Raw genomic sequence first — 20,847 nt, 5'->3', positions numbered from 1 at the left:
ATGAATGTTATCCATAAGCTCCACATCTCATGATTGCCTGACAGAAATAAAATATTCTGAATTCCTTATTTGAGTTCTTGGTGCATCTCTTAGATTGGTGAACTGTGAAACAGCTGAGTTCCAGAATAATGATAGATCTTCACATCTGCTATGGCCACACATGATTGCTTTTAAAAAGAAAATCTGTTTCTTGATCTCAGCAGTTAAGTAACTATGGTACACTGGTGTTTCTGGCTTTACCTGTTTTTACAACCTATAAATCTTATTGTACTCCTGCAGGATCAGTTTGAGTAAAGTAATTGACATAATCATCTCAGTTCAGAATGTCAACTGTAATTACTCTCCATGGGTTCTGCTCGACATGTTGAATTCCTCCAGCATTTTGTGTGCATTGCTCAATTTCCAGCATCTGCAGAATCTCTTGTGTTTGTGACATGATGTCAATGATCCCTCTATTTTGTAATGACCAGTGTGTGCAAAAATCTTATGCTATACAATTTTTTTGCCCAGTGACAACAGCAAGTGTGCACTGAATGATTTCTTCAATAAAAGTAGTGAAAATAAGCCATTTCTAAAATATGCAGACAATTGATCGCAAGCTCTATGTTGTCAACACCACCCACATCAGAAACCAGAAAAGCAAATGGGATTGTGTATGATCGTGAAATATCCTTAACATGCCAATGAGGTAGAGGGTGATAACCTTTTGTGTGCAGTTTAAATTCCATTCTGTGCTAGTAGCAAAAGATGTGTGCATGCACATGCACACACCTTAGAGGGAGCATTGCCTGATGTCAGATGTTTATGTATTTTCCGGGAATTCATTGCCATCTTTCTTAGCAAGTGATCTTCTGATCCTCAGCCCTTGCTTGGAGCATGTCAATTTGTTAATTTTAACACATCATTTGGCCCTGCACTGACAGCAGAGTTTAATTATCTACTTCTACCTGTGTTTTGATTCAGCCAGAATTTCAGGGAATTGGATCATTTATTCCTACCCTATCTTTTTGCCAATGACAAAGCTGTCAGCCCACTTGATTTTAATGATAGAAATCTAATGCCTGAAAATTTGGCTAATCACATATTCATATCCACATCTTTAAGATGTACAAAATTCGATTCTTGTAATAAGCTGTACATCAGCAGCCACGAGAACTGCAGACTATTTTTAAATACATTAAAAAGAAACAGCAAATCCCTTAAAATGTCAAATTCTTTCTGCGTAAAGCAGAGAAGGAAATACTTTTCCCATTTTCCATCTTTGTAATTTAGCCAACATATGTGTGGGATTATTACCTCGAGAGTACATTCATTTCTGCCGTGGATTGAGCAAGCTCATACGACATTCCCTGAGCTGTAACAGATGCACTACAGGTTGATCTCAGCTTTGATTTACAGCAGTAAATCTTTCTTTTATGGTTGCATATATACAATGAGAGGAATCACATAAACACAAAGTATAACTAGATTGCACCCGATCATAAACATAATTCTCTTGGGATAAGCAATGCGCTAAAATCACACAGCTATCTCAGATAGAACTTTTTTCCTAATAACAGGAACATTGATATAAAAAGTCATGATAATGATGCATGCATCAAATTGCTTTTAGTGGAATGTTGTAATCTTTGGTGTCTAGATTTCCCATGAGACAGACTCAGTAATGCTATGACTAAAACAAATATTCAACTTTCTTAACAAAAGTTTCATACTTGTAGACTAATCACAAATACTCTCAAAAAAAAAGTATTGTTTTTCTTAAGGCCTTTCATGAATGTTGGAAATGATAAAACTAGAACTGATAACAGATACAGCATGGATACAGGAAGGAATCTCAAGGTGATGATGGCTGAGGCTGATTTGTCCTCACACTTTATTTACAGCTGGCCAACGGGTTGCATATATTTGCTAAACATGACAAAGTGGATTATAGTTTCAGGGAATGGTAGACATCTTAAAAGAGGAAAGGTAGATATTCAGGAGAAGTGAGTGGGGTTGAGGTTGGAAGATGAAAAGAATCAATTTTAGAGGGAGGGGAACAGGCCAACAAGGTGGATAACTTTTTTAACTGCAGGTAGAAATTTTTTAGTGTCCCACTTCTATCTAGGGCCTACATAACTAAATGCTCATCGGTGTTCTCATGGACAATCATTAGAGAATACAGCAAATTTATTCCAAATCTCCCAATACTTCAATATCGCTTCTCATTTATCCCCATATGGAAGTGGTTCAAAAGCTGCTAACAGACCTTGTCAACCCAGCAGAGTAACAAAAGAGGTGATAGTCAGGTACTAACTTTGGAAGAAAAATTTGATCAACCCTACATGCCCCCTACTACAAGCTCAAAAACTTTTCTATCAAGTGAAATAATGTGTTGCTATGGCTACAGAGGGGTGAAGCCTCCTGTTCTCAGTATCTATGTGAAAATAAACACCTGAATGCAAATATGGAGATCAATTTTAAAGAGGCTCTAATACTGTAAAGAATCCCTATCCGATTATGAGCAAGAAGGTACCTCAGGAATCCACAAAGTATTACCAGCAGGCACGATACCACACTTAGAATATTACATTGACTGTTCTATTTATTATAAATTATAATGATTGCATATTGCACATTTAGATGGGGATGTAACATAAAGATTTTCACTCCTCATGTATGTGAAGGATGTAAGAAATAAAGTCAATTCAATTCAACAATGCAAAACTAATAAACTGAATAGTTTAAGTAAATATTAGATCAGCCATGTACCAAGACAAAGGGACTTATTCTTGTTTCTGTGCATATTCTTGATATTTATTTAACCATTTATGATACAAATTGCAGAATTTACATACCTATGGGGTAAAAGTTTCAAATTTATTTGTCATGCACATCTAAACATGCAGTGAAATGTGTCATGTGTATGAACGATCAACATACTCGGGGGTGTGCTGGAGGCAGCCTGTAAGTGTTGTCACATACTCTGGTGCCAGCATAATATGCCCACAATGCTTAGCACAACACAGAACACGGCAAGCAACAAAACAACGACAACAATATTAGCCCCATTCATCCCACACATGCACGCACATACACAGCCTTTTAACCCCAGGACAGTCATCCGGCCTCCAGCAGAAACTGACTTGCTTGCAGGCACCAAGCTTCGACCTCCCCAGTGGACTTGCAGAGATTCTTAGGCTCTGTTCTGGCCAACAGGCCTCCACTTCTGGTCTTCAGATTTACCTTCAGACCTCAGTCTGTGGTATCAATCCCAGGACTTGCTAATCACCAAACACTAGGCTTTGAACTCCAGACTCACCAACGACAGGACCCGAACACCAACCTTGAACTCTGGTCTCACTGATTCTCAAAACTGGGGTGGAGAGGCATCGGAACTCATTCCTCCCACCCATAGGGAACTCCCAACTCTGGAACCCACTGACCTGTGGTCCATTCTCTACTCTCTGCAGATCTGTTATCAAACACCTGACCATGGATGTCCCCTGTCTGCTGGTTTGAACACAGAGCAGAGACTTGCTTTCCAGCTTGACCTCTAATTTCACAATATCCCTGTTCCTAAACCCTAAATTTACCCCTAATTTCCCTCTCTGTCCCCAAATCCATCCTTATGAACCTAAAAAAACCTGAAATATGAACAATTAAACAATTAATTAAGTGATTAAATCTGAGCTGGGACTCAAAAGAGCTTGTGAGCCTTGCCCAACAAATTGTTAAGGTTAGCTGGGCCCTGTTTTACTTGGTCAGGTTGTCATTAACTTTACTGGCAGATGCATCAAACAGAAGTATAAATATTTTTCTATCGTACATCTAGTAAAAGCACTTGAGAGCTAAAACTATATCAAATGGAAGAGTCAAAGAATCATAATACACAATTCCTGTGAAGTGATGTGACCTCTTTATAGCCTTGTAAAATGCATTAAACAAAGACAGCTGAAAACCTTCATTTGTCTCTAGCAGGAATTATTCAATGTTCCCACAAGCATTGACCTCTTTTACACCTTACCATAATGTGTAGAATTTAGCGCAGTTCAGCAACTTGTGATGTCCAGTGGAAATCCAACAACCATAATATGAATAAAATCTAGTTAGTCTGGTGAATGGTGAAAATCCCATTTCTATGCTTTATTTTAACAATGTCATTCATGTTCCTCACAAAATGAACAGCAGGACTGTCATTTCTGACTGAGGTTTAATAAATCATAATTTCCTACAGCATTTAATTCCCTATAATAGGATGCGGCCAGTGACCAGAGTATTTTGTCTGCTTTTTATTACTATCAAGCTGCACCCAAAAAAATTTATTGAGCATGCACACAGAAACAAGGTAGATAGCACTTCACTGGTTTGAAAACTGGATTTTGTTTTCCTCCTCTTATGAACGATGAAGGCATTAAAACGGATTCACATTTGTAAATTATTCACCCACTAATGGACGTATGGATATGCACTGTCTAACAAAATTGAGCAATGGTGTTTGATGACAGATGAGTGAGATCAAAGGTTCCACCCATCAATCATTCAACTTGCTTTTAAGCTTACGGTATATTAGTTATACAACAGAATCATAAATAAGAATAAAATCAACAATTCCTGCCAATAAAATTCCTCTGATAAATTTAACCATAAAGTTATTTTTAAGTTTTAAGAACTTTTTTTCCCTTTCCATCAGCAGTATGGATTCCTAGTTGACAGATACTCTGCAATCTCATACTCACAAAGCGGGTAGTAAAATAACGATGCACTAGATATTTGAGTGAAAGTTGGAGAAACAACCGAAGGAACTGAAATCACTGAATCAAAAGAGTGAACAAAAGGTAGTTAGTGTTCCACGCATTTTTCTAGTATTAATTCTGAATTAACTTCACAATATATATTGCAGTAATTAGAATCGATCTGCTCACCAACTTTCTCGTCTCCTGGCTTCTCAACGTAGGAAACTTACAATGAAGGAAACATATTTGTTGCAAACCATGTTGAAGCACCACCAAATGAAAAATTGTCTTCTACCTGCAAAGAGTGAAACTAAACGTGAACTTCAACCCAAATGAAATTAAAAGTTTCTGCATCTTCTAATCCCAATATAGCAGCTACTACAAGTAAAATGCAAGCAGAATCCCAGTCAAGAATTAGACCAGGGAAAGTATACTCAAGAGATCGTTAGATGTAATACTCCTAGGATTTGCATGATGCAATGATCCCATTCTTTTTATTGCAATAAAAAGTCAGTTGACTGCCTATTGGCTAAAATATATTTATCACTATTTCCCACATTGTACCATGTCTTGAGAGGAATCCAAGAGCTAGAAACAAGATCCCAGGCAGAAAAGAACACAATGTAAAACCATGATGGTTTTACAATACATTCTTCAAAATTCTCTGACTGGACTGAGCAGATATGTTCAGGGTGGATGTTGAACCAAAGTACAAACTGAAATCAGTGTTCTTCTGAGGAAGTTCTATGTGGTTGGGAAGACATTGGACTAAATTGCAAGGGTAATAGACACCTGCATGTTATAATAGAAAAGAATAATGAACTACACAAATGTGTGGGAGAGTTAAATAGTTCTTGGGTAGGAAGCAATAAAGTATTAGGTGGAAAACGACTAGGAGATCACAGGGAAGAGGACGCTTTCAAATGCATGTGTATAAATCACTAACCATTGAATATGCTTGGAAAGCTCTAGGCACATATAGCCGCATGGAGCTATGATGTAGTAGTGATAACTAAAACATAGCTTAGCAAGGTACAGATTGAACACTTAATATTACTGAAAATAAGGTGCTTAGAGAAGGTAGAAAAATGATAGGGCTGCATTGCTGAATAATGTCACTATTAGTGATGGATTGACAGAATGAAGCATGGAAGGCAGAATCCATTTTGTTAGAGTTAAGAACTCTAGCTTTGGTGGTGGTATTTCATGAGAGACTGGGAGACAGGGAGACAGGGAGAAGGATTTCATAACTAGCATATTGATTGAAATAATTAAAATAAATGCAGAGAAGGGGAGGAATTCAAGACATCTGTCATAAGCAGTTTACAGCTCACACAGAAAAACATCGTCTTATCTGATTCTATGAAATGAGTTGGGGTAAATACATACAAGAATACCCACAGAGCAATGATCATTGTATCATGAGAATTATATTAGTAATAAAGATGAACAGGACTAATTCAAAGTGAATCCTCTTATGTAGAGATGGGCTATTTGTTGAGTGCTCCCAGGATACAAAGTTTCTTTGTTTTTCCATGAAAGAATCTGATAAGGATAAAATGGTATTAAATATGAGCAAATTAGCCTAAAATACATCAATAGGTCACGTTAAAGACATGTCATGGGTAAATACAAAATCCCTTCCCAAAGAGAAAAGAAGCACAAGTTACCTGGATGACAATGTGTTGGGATGTAAGGGTGAGTGAGACTGTGTTCATTATAGCCAACCCCATATTATCTTTATGTTTTGGAAGAAGGAAGATATCAGAGTACTAGTGTTATATCTTTAGAACAACTGAGGAAGAATTCAGATGAGAGGAGTTTCAATGACTCATGAAATGTGATATATTCCACCTTGTATGATGGCGGGTGTGCCTAAGACTGACAAAAATGACATTCAATTTGTCCTTCTGTTAATTCCACCACTTCAAGTGCAACAGTAGCATGCATTTGTGTCATTTTTAGTGTAGTCATCAGAATGCTAGCTCAGAATAGACTAACAGAAAAATTAGTTTCTAACTAGAGGAAGAGATCATCATTGAAGAATTTTTTGCAAGGCTCACACGTAGACTTAAAGATTTCTTGGTATTGTCATTAGAATCTTCAAAGAGACAACATTGAAATTCTGTTTTGACACGGTCAGGGTTTTGGTCCTATGTTAGATTTTGCATTGCTTTCACAAATACATATCCAAGGATTCCTTGGCATGATCCTGGATAACATGATAAGATTGTGTTTGAACCTGGTCATCATAGGGGAGATATTGTTGTCCAAATTCAAACATTTAAACTGCAGCAAAATAAATATGCTCTCAAAAACAGAAGGTTAGGACTTAATGACTACATTGCAAGGCAGAAACTGTCAGATTGTTCACAAGAATTCCAACAGCAGGCCATAGATTTGCCAGGACTCTCGAGCATTATATTGGGAAATCTGGGTATGACCTCACTGATCTTTCATCACCATACCTGATGCTGGATCCAAGGTCCCTTCAATTTCAATGGGGATTAGGAAATAATAAGTTTCAGTAATTTTGCTTCTCAGCTTGGTAGCAGATAGAACACATATTGCTTGCAAAACATCATCATTCACCAGTCACTTCTCTTTCTGTTTCCTACAATAAAATCAGAGGACTATGATGATAAGCCTCCAACTCACTAATTCAGTTTTCAGTAACTGTGGATACTTCTCCCACTGTGGCTTTTATTATTCTTTGAATTTCATTAGACAGAAAGCTCACTTGTGACAAAACTGAGGTTATTTTTGGATGCAGAGACTGGTATTACCTATTGAAATACATCCATCCAATCAAATAGATTATAAAATAAAGGTTAATCAATAGTGCTGCTAGGATGGTATAGAAGGTTAAATAAATTCCAGCTACCATATTTCAAAAATGAGTGAGGTCACGGGTGTCAAATTCAATATCAAATTTCACAAACTTCCTCAGAAATTTACTAAAAGGATGATCAGGAAGTACAGTCACCTTATTTCATTATTGAATTACATCTGAAAGTACTGGGTAGTTGAAGAATACCAAGTATCATTATGTTTTCATGTTTTTTGAAATAATTTTTATTTTTCCCCTCGGTAGCTTTGTTTTTGCCATGTCTTTTCCTGGAGGTCCCAGGTTTTACATATCAGCTACAATATATATTGACAACCTTGATTTCTCCTGCCCATCATTTTTGATGCTCGTCCATTCCATTAATGTAGTAATATACCATCCTTCATTTAAAGAATTCATACCAAATACATTTAACTCAAAATATTAGGATTAATACCTATGATTTACAGATCACCTGATGCAGATACATCCAAAGTAATTCTGCTTGTGGGAAACCAAGCAATATGCCTGGTACAATCAATTAATTGACTAAGGTAATGCAGCTAAATTTGGATTATTTCCAAGAAAAATGTGCAATGAAAAATCATTCATGGTTACTGAATGTTATGTTGCCTCTGCTTCAGGAAATTTATACTACATATTTTCATCACAGTGTAATCTCACCAACTTGTTGATTTCTGAGTTAGGTTCAGGATTATTAAATTACACTGTTCTCTCAGTAACTACCCTTAATAATCTGCCCATAACTCCTCAATTAGTGGAACATTACATATTTTGTATGTTTTAAGTATTTATGGATATCCAAAGATAAACTAGGGTTTCTGTCAGATGACAAAAGTCAATTTATGTTCAAGTCTGAATGAGTTCTTTGTTTCTTTGATGTGACCACTTATAAAAGCATTTCCTATCACATGCTCGTCTATAAACCATGGAGATGAATCTTCCAGATTGCAATGGGCAGCTCTGGAACTGGAATAAGGTGTGAGTCTGAGATTCACTGACAGATTATATCAGCTGATTCCACATTTGGACACCACAGAGAGTCTGCCAGTCCCACTAGGCGTCCACATTTATTGTGTTCGAATCCTGTGTCAGTCAGACCAGGTACATATGGAAGCTGAAACCACATTGATTTTAATGGAGATTTCAAACAAAGCATCCAAGAGAGAAAAAATGTTTTATGTTTTAGTTATTCTTTTCTATGCTTTGAATTAACACTTCTATTCGTTTTGAGATTTTTTATTAATATTAACCCTGTAAAATGAATTGTTTCCATTTTAAGATAGTTAAGCATCTCTGAATGCTCTGCATTCCTTCTGTCAAACTGTGCCAGAGCATTGTGGCAGTAGAGTTTCTGCATTATGCTGCCCAAGATCTAGTCGGCAGTGTAGACACCAAATAGAATCAGTCCTCTGCATTCCAAGGAGGAGAAAAATGCAGATGTGTAGATTCAAAGTGTCGATTATGCATAGGTGTTGGCCCAAAGAGATCTACCTGATTAGGATTTGGAAACTTACGGACGCAGAGTCCCAACACTTCAAACGAGGAATCCATCATGATGTTGCATCTTGGTTTGGTTCTCATGAATTTTGATTGCTAGCAGAGCAAGTAGAAATATTCTTAATACTTTAATTGAAAAAGTTTGGAATTCCAAAGCTTTTGACATAAAACTCTGTAACATCAACATTGGTTCCACCTTACAGCTATGGAACAAGCCTTTAATGCAGCTCTGTCATATCAGACACCATTTTGAAAAAGGAGGTCATGGGATTACTTTCTAAGAGACAATTCATCTTCCATTGTATCAGCATTATGTGATCCTGTGGTATAAGTTAAACGCATGATCGTGACTTCCATAATTAGAATTTCACGATTACTAGAAAAAGATTAGTATTTTTCACAGATGTTATTACTCAAGAAAATTTAGCTGGTCTGCAGAAAAAAAGCCTTATTTTAGTTGATAAAACTTCACATTTAAAAACATTCAGATGACAGAATCCATCAGGATAAGGAAAATGGCTTTAATGTAGACATCTCAATAAATTAGGCTGGTTTATCCATTCTCAGGGTTAAACTGACACAAAGAAATACAAGAGTCAGAAATTCAAATTTAATTTCCAGGCCTCAAACATCTCATTTCAAAGCAATTGAGTAAATTGTTGTTCCTTTTTGGCCCTTGTGGCTCACCAGACAACAACCTTGCCACCTCTTCAGTATTTTCCCTTACTCACTCTTCCTTCAGTTAGTCCTGACGAAGGGTCTCGGCCTGAAACGTCGACTGCACCTCTTCCTACAGATGCTGCCTGGCCTGCTGCGTTCACCAGCAACTTTGATGTGTGTTGTTAGTATTTTCCGTCTGTTTTATGAGGCCGAGTTGCAAGCTCAACGCTTGACCCAGCACACAGATGGAAAGCGTGCAAGGAGCAGCCAGATTCGAACCCAGGACCACTAACCTTGAAGTGCAATGTAGATGCCACAACACCGCCGGCTGCCTAATTGAGTAAATGTTATTAGTTATTTGTTTCCTGTGATGGAAATATCCAAATTCTGCTTCGATGTCTTAAGGTCTTCAACAAAGTAAGTAACAAAGCAATTTTTTTGGATACTTCTCGATTAGATTACAACCAACAGCATTTACAAAGTCTGTTCAATGGAGCATTTTCTCACAGATATTGCTTCCCAAATTTACGTGAAAATCACATCATGATGCATTTATGATATCAATCCTGAGATCTTTAGATATATAAACTGCGTAACAACTTATAGTTAGAATAGAATAGAATGGTTGTAAAACACATCTTGAAATGCAACCTTGATTTGTAATTTCCTGATATTAATGAAGTGGGCTGGGTTTGTTTGGTGTGAGAACATAATTCCAAAAATGGAGAATAATAGTCAGATAATTTATCTTTCTTTCTAAGCCTATGATTTAAACAATATTATGAAGGGTAGAGATAGAGTTAATGCAAGCAGGCTTTTTCCACTAAGGCTGAGTGGGACTACAACCAGAGGTCATAGGACAAGGATGAAAGGTGAAAATCTATCCATGCTATCCTTTGGATGTAACAGTCACATGAGTTCAACCCAGAGAAGTGTGAGGTGGTACACTTTGGAAGGACAAACTCAAGGCAGAGTACAAAGTAAATGGCAGGATACTTGGTAGTGTGGAGGAGCAGAGGGATCTGGGGGTACATGTCCACAGATCCCTGAAAGTTGCCTCACAAGTGGATAGGGTATTTAAGAAAGCTTATGGGGTGTTAGCTTTCATAAGTCAAGGGATAGAGTTTAAGAGTCGCGATGTAATGATGCAGCTCTATAAAACTCTGGTTAGGCCACACTTGGAGTACTGTGCCCAGTTCTGGTCACCTCACTATAGGAAGGATGTGGAAGCATTGGAAAGGGTATAGAGGAGATTTACCAGGATGCTGCCTGGTTTAGAAAGTATGCATTATGATCAGAGATTAAGGGAGCTAGGGCTTTACTCTTTGGAGAGAAGGAGGATGAGAGGAGACATGATAGAGGTATACAAGATAATAAGAGGAATAGATAGAGTGGATAGCCAGCGCCTCTTCCCCAGGGCACCACTGCTCAATACAAGAGGACATGGCTTTAAGGTAAGGGGTGGGAAGTTCAAGGGGGATATTAGAGGAAGGTTTTTTACTCAGAGAGTGGTTGGTGCATGGAATGCACTGCCTGAGTCAGTGGTGGAGGCAGATACACTAGTGAAGTTAAAGAGACTACTAGACAGGTATATGGAGGAATCTAAGATCGGGGCTTATATGGGAGGCAGGGTTTGAGGGTCGGCACAACATTGTGGGCCAAAGGGCCTGTACTGTGCTGTACTATTCTATGTTCTATGTTCTATTACAGATACTGATTGCAACATTTCCTCAGTAAATCCAACCATCTTCCTGAGACACAAGCTAGTCAAATGACAGGTGCACCTAGAAACACTTCCTCATATACCCTCTGGAGTGAGCAGGGCATGGGTGGGGCTAATATTCAATCCTGGTTGGCGGGGTATGAATTGCCTATCCCTGATTGGTTAGTTTGAACTGGCCTCCTGATATAATGGTTACTGTGCCATACAGTGGCAGCCTAACTGAAAATCTCAGACAAATCTGCCAAAAAATATGGTGTCCAGTTAATAGCAAAAAGTGAGGACACAATTAGAAAAAGATTTAGCGAAGTGTTATCTAGAAAACCTAAAGTACTGTGTTAGGCAATTGTGTATTCCATGCCTCTATCACCATGCCAAAAAGTATATATTGGTGAGACTGGAAGACCATTGAAAACCAGCATAGCAGAACATAAGAGTGTTTTAAAAAACTTGAGACCAGGAGGAAATGGGGTCACTGAACACTGCCGATCATGGTCATGTAGACTAAGGGCTGATGAGGCCAACATCCTTGGCAATTACATCTGCAAATTGTGAACAAAGGACAGTTTCCCTAAAACAGCAACTATGTTTCTTGCTTCACAGATGCTGCTCGACCTGTTGGTCTGTAAATTTGATGATGCAGTATGCAGTATGACTTACTGTGATTGATTTATATGAAAATATACTGTAATTGAAAATTAGAGCTTAACTCCAAGTTACCTGGAGTTACAATTCATCTTTTCACCACTGATACAAGCTGAAACACAGATATACACAGTGGCTCACAACAGAATACAGCAAAAGCATGTATGTAACTTTTAGGATTGTCATACACATTGGCAGCACTATGGTGTTCACAGCCCATCCATACAGTCAGGCATTCACATTCTTTGTCAGGAACGCTCATATGCCAATAAAAAGCAACCTTTCAGAGCAGGTGGGATACTGGCGTTAGGAACCTACCCCCGGTAGATCCCCTTTGAGTAAAATATTTATCCAGCCTTCAACAACCCCATCTGTTTGTGGTCTCCAGTTCCTTTCTCCTCAGTGATATTTGCCTTGTGTCCCTCATCTTCCATCAATTTGTTGACCCTACTCCAAAAATCACTAATCTATTGCTGAATGTGTTCCAGCACCAAATAATCTGCTGACCCTTACACAAATACACCTCCAATTATAAACCAACTTGGCATTTCATCTCCTGTCTTCTGACCATCCCAGAATATTAATGATCAATACTTCCCACTACTGGTCCCCTGTACTGACTGGAAGCCACCTGACTGTAGATCCTCACCAGTCAATAGGCTGGTCCTGGACTTATTTCCATCTGGCATAGTTTGCATATTGTTGTTTGATTGTTTGTGGTTTTGTATTGCTATATTCATGCTCTATTCTTGGTTGGTGCAGCTGTAATGAAACCCAATTTCCCTCGGGATCAATAATGTATGTCTATCTATCTACCTCTCTATCTATTTAAACCTTTTGCCAACCCTCATCCCAACGTAAGTGCCAACTTGCCTAACCAACCCCTGCGCTAACCTGAAGTCAGTCCCAAATCTTTCTACCCACCTGTCAGCCTCAAGCCACCTACTGATGTCCAGCCTTACACATTCCATTCACTATACCCCAGCCTCTTCCCCTCCAATTGTCAACTGTGCTATAAAAAGGATTTTGTAGCAACTTCTTTTTGGAGCATCATATCTAGAGCAATGTGCTTTTCAGTTTTGTTTTTCATAATTGAGAAAGACTATACTTGCCATAGAAGGAGTGCAGTGACTGATTTCCGGGATGGCAGGACTACCAAATAAGGAGAGATCTTGGCTCCTGTACTCAAATCCTCTCGCTATGATGGCCAACATGCCATTTTCCTTCGTCCCTGCATACTCCACTTGTAAGTTGCGTTCAGTGACCAGTACAGAAGAAATTTTTTTTTGTATATCATCATTTCCCGATTTAATAATGCATCACTTTCCTATAAGAGTGTATAATTTCGCAATTATCCATGTTATACTGATCCTACCAAGTTTTTGCTCACTCAGTCCATGTCACCTTGAAGTATTTTTGCATGCTCTGCTCAGTTCACAATTCCATCTAATGTTGGGTCATTGACAAACTTGAAAGTGGTATAATTTGTTTCCTTATCCAAATTATTCAAACATAATACAAATAGCTCCAACATAAATCCCTGCAGTCCCCCACCTGCCACAGAGAGAGAGAAAGATGTATTTTTACAAATTTACCGATTCCTGCTGTCAGCTAATTTTCAACTTATGCTAATAGTCTATCCCCCAATACAATACACTGCAAATTTACATACTGATCGCTTCTGCAGCATTCATCAAACATTTTCTGAAAATCCAAATACATCACATAGAGAAATTTTCTCATCAATTCTATCAGCTACAACTCTAAAACGTTTGTAGATTTTTCAAACGCCTTTTTCTTCTCAAAATTCTATGTTGACTTTGCCTTTGATGTTTTCCAAGTGTCCTGTTATTTCATTCTTAACATGTTTTCTTTTTAAGTTTCAGATCTCCAACATACTGTATGTCTTGCTTTCCCTTTGTCAAAATTTTTCTAAACTGGTTTCCCTTCCCAGTTAGTGGAAAATCCTTCTCAGACTTGTACATTAATACTTCCTTGGAGACTACTTCGTGTGGGTCCATTCCCTTTCAGGGAGTGTGCAAATCTTTTTCTTGGCTGTGTAAATCCATTAATGACCTACTATCAAACTGTGTTTATTTTAGCCATCCCGTGTGGCTGTACCTTTCATTACCAGTCTTCTGTATATCCGATTTTCCTGTCAGTCCAAACAAAGATTGTAATTCCAAAACGGCCTAGTCTACATCTGTTATTTGCAGCATTTCTGTCTTCTTGTGTTCCTTGAGCTAAAATTTACTAGATTTTTAAACTTGTTGGTTTCCTACTGTTAATATTGCAGTATATTCATGGGATAAGTACTACACTCTGCAGGTATGACCAGGCATCCCAAAAACTTTCTAAGAGTTAAGAGCATCATGAAGCTGCTGAAAAAGAGTATAAAAGGAGGAGAGTGAGGATCCAATTGTCATGGGCTGCATATGAACTAATTCCATTAATAGGAACAGGCAAACATTTTGCTGAGTATTTGGAGATTTATAGTCAAGAGATTACAATACAAAACTGTTGGAATAATAATCACTGGGTTGTTACAAAGATCATATTTAAGTTAGGGTAGGGCCAAATAGATTAAGGAGTTTAGTTCATGACTCTATATCATAAGACATAGGATTAGAGTTAGGCCATTCCGCCTATTAAGACTTGTATGTCTCCACTCTCCAGGTGCCAGAGGTGGAAAGTAAGGAGAGGGCTTGCAAAGCAAGACCACTCAATAAATGGAAAGAAAGCAAGGAGGTCCATCTGTCACAACTAAGGACCCTCCCACGGAAGCTGGGTGCTCTCGAAGGAGGGCAACTGAAAGAAGACGCAATTCTTGCATGTGTGAATGCACACATTCCCGCCAATTGGGATTTCTTTGTAATTGTGTTTCTCCCTTCTTTTTGTTTCAGACTTTCAGAGTGATGACAATGCTCACTGGTTTCAGAAATGATGATTAGTGATTCAGATTGATGCTGTTGAAAGAGCAGTACTTGCTTAGTTGCAGGTTACTGTTTTCAAGCCACAATGACAGCATTAGTTTTTAGTTAGTTTGAAAGTGTTTAGTTAGTGGCCCTGTTGGTCTAGCATTTACTATTTTCCTTTTGTTCTGCACAGTTCTTATTTAGACTCACTAAACTCTGCATTCCACATCTGTGTCTCTCCCTCTGTTCTTGAGCCATCACTAACCTCATGTCAGCAAGACCTGACCATCACAATGGACCCAGCAGAGGGAGAACAGTTGAAATCGGCTCCAAATTTTGTTGGTCAGGTAGGGGAGAACTTAAAGTCAGTGGAGGCAGAGTTGGGAGGAATGGATCTCGCAGTGTGACAACTAATCTCAGAGCAGCAATCCCAGTTCAAGTTGGAAGGACGGGTGCCAGCACTTGCAATGATGGTTCAGCAAACCACAACAGACGGTTAGGTTCAGGTTGTAGCCATTACTGCTCTCTCTGCCGCGACTCAGCAGCTCTGTGCCAGGACATCACTACATTCAGCATCGACACATCACCCAATGCCACTAATGCCACGATCTCCTTGGCTGCTCCCAGACCTGAACCAAGCATTTCTCCACCAGGCAGATGGTCTGGTGACCCAGATGGCTGTACAAAGTTTATTACCCAGTGTAAGGTAGAGCTGAGTAAAATTGTGGGCCTGAAGATAGACAAGTCCCCTGGTCCTGATTAAATGTATCCCAGGCTGCTGTAAAAAAAAATAGCTGAAGTTTTAGTAGAGGCTTTGGTGATAATTTACCAAATTTCTCTGGTTTTTGGGCAGGTCCCAGCGGATAGGAGGAAGGTGAATGTCACACTACTGTTCAAAAAAGGATGTAGGCAAAAGGCAACTATAGGGCAGTTAGTTTAACATCTGTAGTTGGGAAAATGCTTGAAGTTATCACTAAAGAAGAAATAGCAAGGTATCTGGAAAGAATTCGATCCATCAGGCAGATGCAGCGTGGATTCAGCAAAACATACAAAATGCTGGAGGAACTCAGCAAGCCAGGCAGCATCTATAGAAAAAAGTACAGTCGACATTTCGGGCTGAAACCCTTCAGCAAAGGCAGATCCTGTTTGAAAAACTTACTAGAGTTCTTTGAGGATATAATGAGCACAGAGGATAGAGAGGAACTGATGGACGTTATTTACTTGGATTGCCAGAAGGCTTTTGATAAGGTGCTGCATAAAGGGCATCCATAAGATCAGGATGCATAGAGTTGGGGGTGATGTATTAGCAAGGATAGAGGATTGGTTAACCAGTAGAAAACAGAGAGTTGGGATACATGGGTGTTTCTCTGGTTGGCAATCAGTGGTGAGCGGTGTGCCACGGGGATCAGTGCTGGGCTCGCAACTGTTCACAATATACATTAATGATCTGGACGAGGGGACTAAGTGTAGTGTATCTAACTTTGCTGATGACACTAAATTGAGTGAAAAAGCAAATTGTGCAGAAGATTTGGAGAGTCTGCAGAGAGATATAGATAGGTTAAGTGAGTGGGCAAGGATCTGCCAGATGAAGTACAATGTTGGTAAATGCGAGGCCATCCAATTCGGAAAGAAAAATGGAAGATCAGATTATTATTTAAATGGTAAAAGACTGCAGCATGCTGCTGTGCAGAAGGATTTGTGAGAGCTTGTGCATGAATTGCAAAAGGTTGGTTTGCAGCTGCAGCAGGCTATCAAGAAGGCAAATGAAATGTTGGCCTTCATTGCTAGAGGGATTGAATTGAAGAGCAGGGGGGTTATGCTCCAACTGTCCAGGGTACTGGTGAGGCCGCACCTTTGCATACAGTTCTGGTCTCCTTACTTGAGGAAGGATATACTGGCTTTGGAGTCAGTGCAGAGGAGGTTCACCAGGTTGATTCCAGAGATGAAGAGTTAGCCTATGAGGAGAGATTGAGTTGCCTGGGACTGTACTCACTGGAATTCCGAAGGATAAGAGGAGATCTTATAGAAACATATAAAATTATGAAAGGGATAGGTAAGATAGAGGCAGGGAAGTTGTTTCCACTGGTAGGTGAGACTAGAACTAGGGGACATGGCCTCAAGATTCAGGGGAGTAGACTTTGGACAGAAGTGAGGGGGAACTGCTTTTCCCAAAGAGTGGTGAATCTGTGGAATTCTCTGCCCAATGAAGCAGTGGAGGTTACCTCAGTAGATATATTTAAAACAAAGTTGGATAGATTTTTGCATAGTAGGTGAATTAAGGGTTATGGGGAAAAGGCAGGTGGGTGGAAATGAGTCCATGGCCAGATCAACCATGATCTTATTGAGCAGGCTAGATGGCTGACTCCTGCTCCTATTTCTTACGTTCTTACGTTTCCAAGCCAGCAAGGTCAGTTCTGTGATGATGCACGTAAACTGACTTACGTAGTGAATCTCTTGGCGACTCATCGCTCCCCATTAATCTCCCTCCTGGCATGTACCTCTGCAAGCATGGCAAATGCAAGACCTGCCACTAGAACCTCCTCCTTCACCATCATTCAGAGTCCCAAACAGTCCTTTCTATGTGAGGTGACACTCTGCTTGTGAATGTGTTGGAATCATCTATTGTATCAGGTGCTCCCTGTGCAGCTTCCCCTACATTAGTGAGACCAATTGTAATTTGGGGGATTGCTTCATCAAATACCTTCACTCTGTACCATCTTAAAAGTCAATATCCCAGTGGTTACCCATTTCAATTCAACCATCCATTCCCATTCTGACATGTCGCTCCTCTACCACCATGATGAGGCCAAATCGCAAGTTGGAGGAGCAACATCTTGTGTACCGTCTGGGTAGTCTCCAACTAGAAGTCTTGAACATCAATTTCTATAACTTCTGGTAGTCTTTACCCCCTCCTTCCTTCTCTCTTTTTCATTCCCCATTCTGATTATCCTCTCATCCCTTCTCTCTCCTCACATGGCCATTACATTCCCCTGGTTCCCTCCTCCTTCCCTTTCTTCTATGGTCCATTGTCCTCTCCTATTAGATTCCTTCTTCTTCATCCCTTTAGCTCATGCAGCAAACCTCTTTCAGCTTCTTACTTCATCCCCCCCACCTTCCCAAACCACCCAACTTTCCAACTTCCCCTTCACCTGTCTTCACCTATCATCTTCTAGCTTGTATCCTTTCATAGACTCCATTTTCTTAATCTGGCTTCTACCTCCTTCTTTTTCAGTCCTCATGAAGGTTCTTGGCCTGAAATGTTGACTGTTTATTCCCCTCCATAGATGCTGCCTAACTTGTTAAACAAGTCCAGTATTCTGTGTGTGTGTTGCTCAAGATTTCCATCATCTGCAGAATCTCTTGTGTTTTTCTCAGTTTTACCAGATTGGCGCTTCAGTGTTTGGTCTTCTCAAATGTCCTGGCATGTACTTCTGCACTCATTATTGAACCAGGATTGGTCCTCTTGATTGATAGCAATGGTGGAGTGAGGGATATGCTGAGCCATTGACAGGAGATTAGAGTGATAGAGTCATGAAGTTATACTGCACAGAAACAGGCACCTCAGCCCAATTCATCTATGTTCCTAAAGAACCTTGTCACATTTGCCTGTGTTTGGCCCGCATCCCTCAAACCCCTTCCTATCTACATATCTGTCTAGGTGTCTTTTAAACATTGTAATTGTGCCTTGACCTCTGATAGTATGTTCCATATACACACAGGATGTTACACACATCCTCTGTATGAAAAGCTTACTGGGAGGTTACCCTTTAAAGCTTTCCCCTCTCAGCTAAACTCTAGTTTTAGACTCCCCTAAGTTTGAAAAAAGACCATGACTTTTCACCTATCTATGCCCTTAGTGATTTTATATTCCACTGTAAAGTTACCCCTCAGTCTCCGATGCGCAGGGAAAACAATCTCAGCCCATATAGTCACTTCTTGAAACTCAATCCAACCAGTCTCTGGCAACATCTTTGGGAATATTTTCTGCAACCTTTCCAGCTTAATGAAATCCTTCCTCTCGCTAGGTGACCAAAACGGAGCACAATACCCCAAGAGTGCTCTTATGAACATCTTGCAAAGCTGTAACGTGACATGCCATCTCATGAGTCCTCAGACACGCACGGACACAGGATACAGTTAATTGTTTCTGCATGTCCCTGCATTGTTTTAATTCCAAGGCATGTGAAACACTGCGTGGTAGAAACTGATGATATATGTTAGGAGATATGTTACAAAATGAAGCCAAACAATACCAAGTACAAAATCAAAAGTAGAAGCATTCTAATGCATTGTAATGTGTTCAATTGTTGTTCATTTCCACATGCTTAACATAATATCGCTTCCGGCTTTGCAAGCCAATTATTTCCCTGCTGTGAACTTGAATGATCAATTTGTTTACTTCTAATAAGTTTCGGAACATTCAAACTTCAAAGTTTCTGAACTTTGTACCATTATGCCTTTCTTCTTTCCATAAAGTGTTGCTAATTATAGAGTCACTGAGCCAGATTGTTCTGATGGCTGGCTGATAAATCCAAAGAAACCTTGGATTCCTGCAGTCTGTGCATCATCACGTTCCATTCTTCCACACCCAACACCATTCTGGAAGTCAGATATGATGCATTTGACCTCCTGACCCATTCCTGGATTCATAATTCCAGAATGATCTGAGCTCAGAGGCCAGCTACAAAGTCTGCTTGGCCCCACTTCATTATGCCAGCCAAGGCTAGCATGTCTAGGCTGTGAAGTGGAGACATTTCTTTTTCTCTTATTGGGGAGAGAGAGAGCCTGTAGTACGTCAAACTACCGAGTGACCGAGTAGTCTTTGTGCTACCGCAAGTCTGTGTCTTTATTGATGCTTTGTGGCACGATTGAGTGTTCGGTGGGGGGATGCCGATGCTTTGTTTTGCCGGTGGGGGAGGGGGGGGATCATTGCTTTGCTGCTGCCTACACATGGGAGGGGGAGCTGGGGGGGTGGTTTTGAGGTTCTAACATTTAACTGGGGCTCTCCTCTGTTTTCGTGGATGGTTGCAAAGAAAAAGAATTTCAGGATGTATATTATATACATTTCTCTGACATTAAATGTACCTTTGAAACCTTTGATGCCCCTTTATATGAATGGGGTTGCTGGCTTTCAATAAAAGGGTAAGGTGAGTAATTTGTACTCTTTTAACATAAATTTAAGTTACTGCTACAAGTTATTTTTTCTTACGGCAAAGGAGTCCTAGAGCTACCCATTTCCAGTCTTTCAGAGGAGTACAAGTGCACCACAGTAAGACTGGAGATGATGTTAACAGAGGCGAGTGATCCATTTGTAGCACAAGCTGCCCACGTCCTGGATACTGGGAGGAAATAGACTCCATCAGAAGCGACCGAGCAAGCAAAGGTGGCACTCAAGCACAGGGTCATTGTGGGCCGAGTGCAGCAAGGGAGGAGCGGCCTTGGCCTTGGGGACAATACGCCAGCCTGGAACAAGGCTGCTCCGTCTCAGAGACGCAGGCTCATGACACAGGAGATACGTCAGCAGGAGGAGGCGGCAAGGTGCGCAAAGGCCGTCACTCAGGCGAGGCAAGGGCAATGGATGAGATGGGAGGGAGTGGAGGGAGTGGCTAGGCAGGGCATGTGATTGGAAGATGGTGTCAGAATTAGGCCAGAGGCTCTGCTTCCCAACTGAAATCGCAGAAACCAACCTCAGACCAGATCTTGTGCCTCACTCCATCTCGTTTACATCATTGAGCTTACAATGCCCTGGGAGGATGCAGTGGAGGAGGCCTACGAGTGCAAGAAGCTGAGGTATGCTGAGCTTGCAGCCGATGCTCAACAATGTGGCTGGAAAGCAAGGGTCCG

General features: G+C 40.0%; 1 protein-coding gene across 1 annotated transcript in view; it reads left to right on the top strand.

Annotated features, from left to right (window-relative positions):
- LOC140198402 (glypican-5-like) overlaps positions 1 to 20,613 on the top strand; it is a 952,742-nt gene extending 932,129 nt beyond the window's left edge. The window contains exon 9 of the mRNA XM_072259495.1: positions 20,319 to 20,613. Within this exon, the coding sequence (XP_072115596.1) occupies positions 20,319 to 20,613 (295 nt within the window). The remainder of the gene's footprint in view (positions 1 to 20,318) is intronic.
- Positions 20,614 to 20,847: the final 234 nt, after the last annotated feature.

The sequence above is a fragment of the Mobula birostris genome, chromosome 5 (assembly GCF_030028105.1).
Source record: "Mobula birostris isolate sMobBir1 chromosome 5, sMobBir1.hap1, whole genome shotgun sequence".
In the NCBI taxonomy this organism is placed as follows: Eukaryota; Metazoa; Chordata; class Chondrichthyes; order Myliobatiformes; family Myliobatidae; genus Mobula; species Mobula birostris.
Note: the sequence above shows the minus strand (reverse complement) of the source record. Positions and strands in the feature narration are given on the sequence as shown.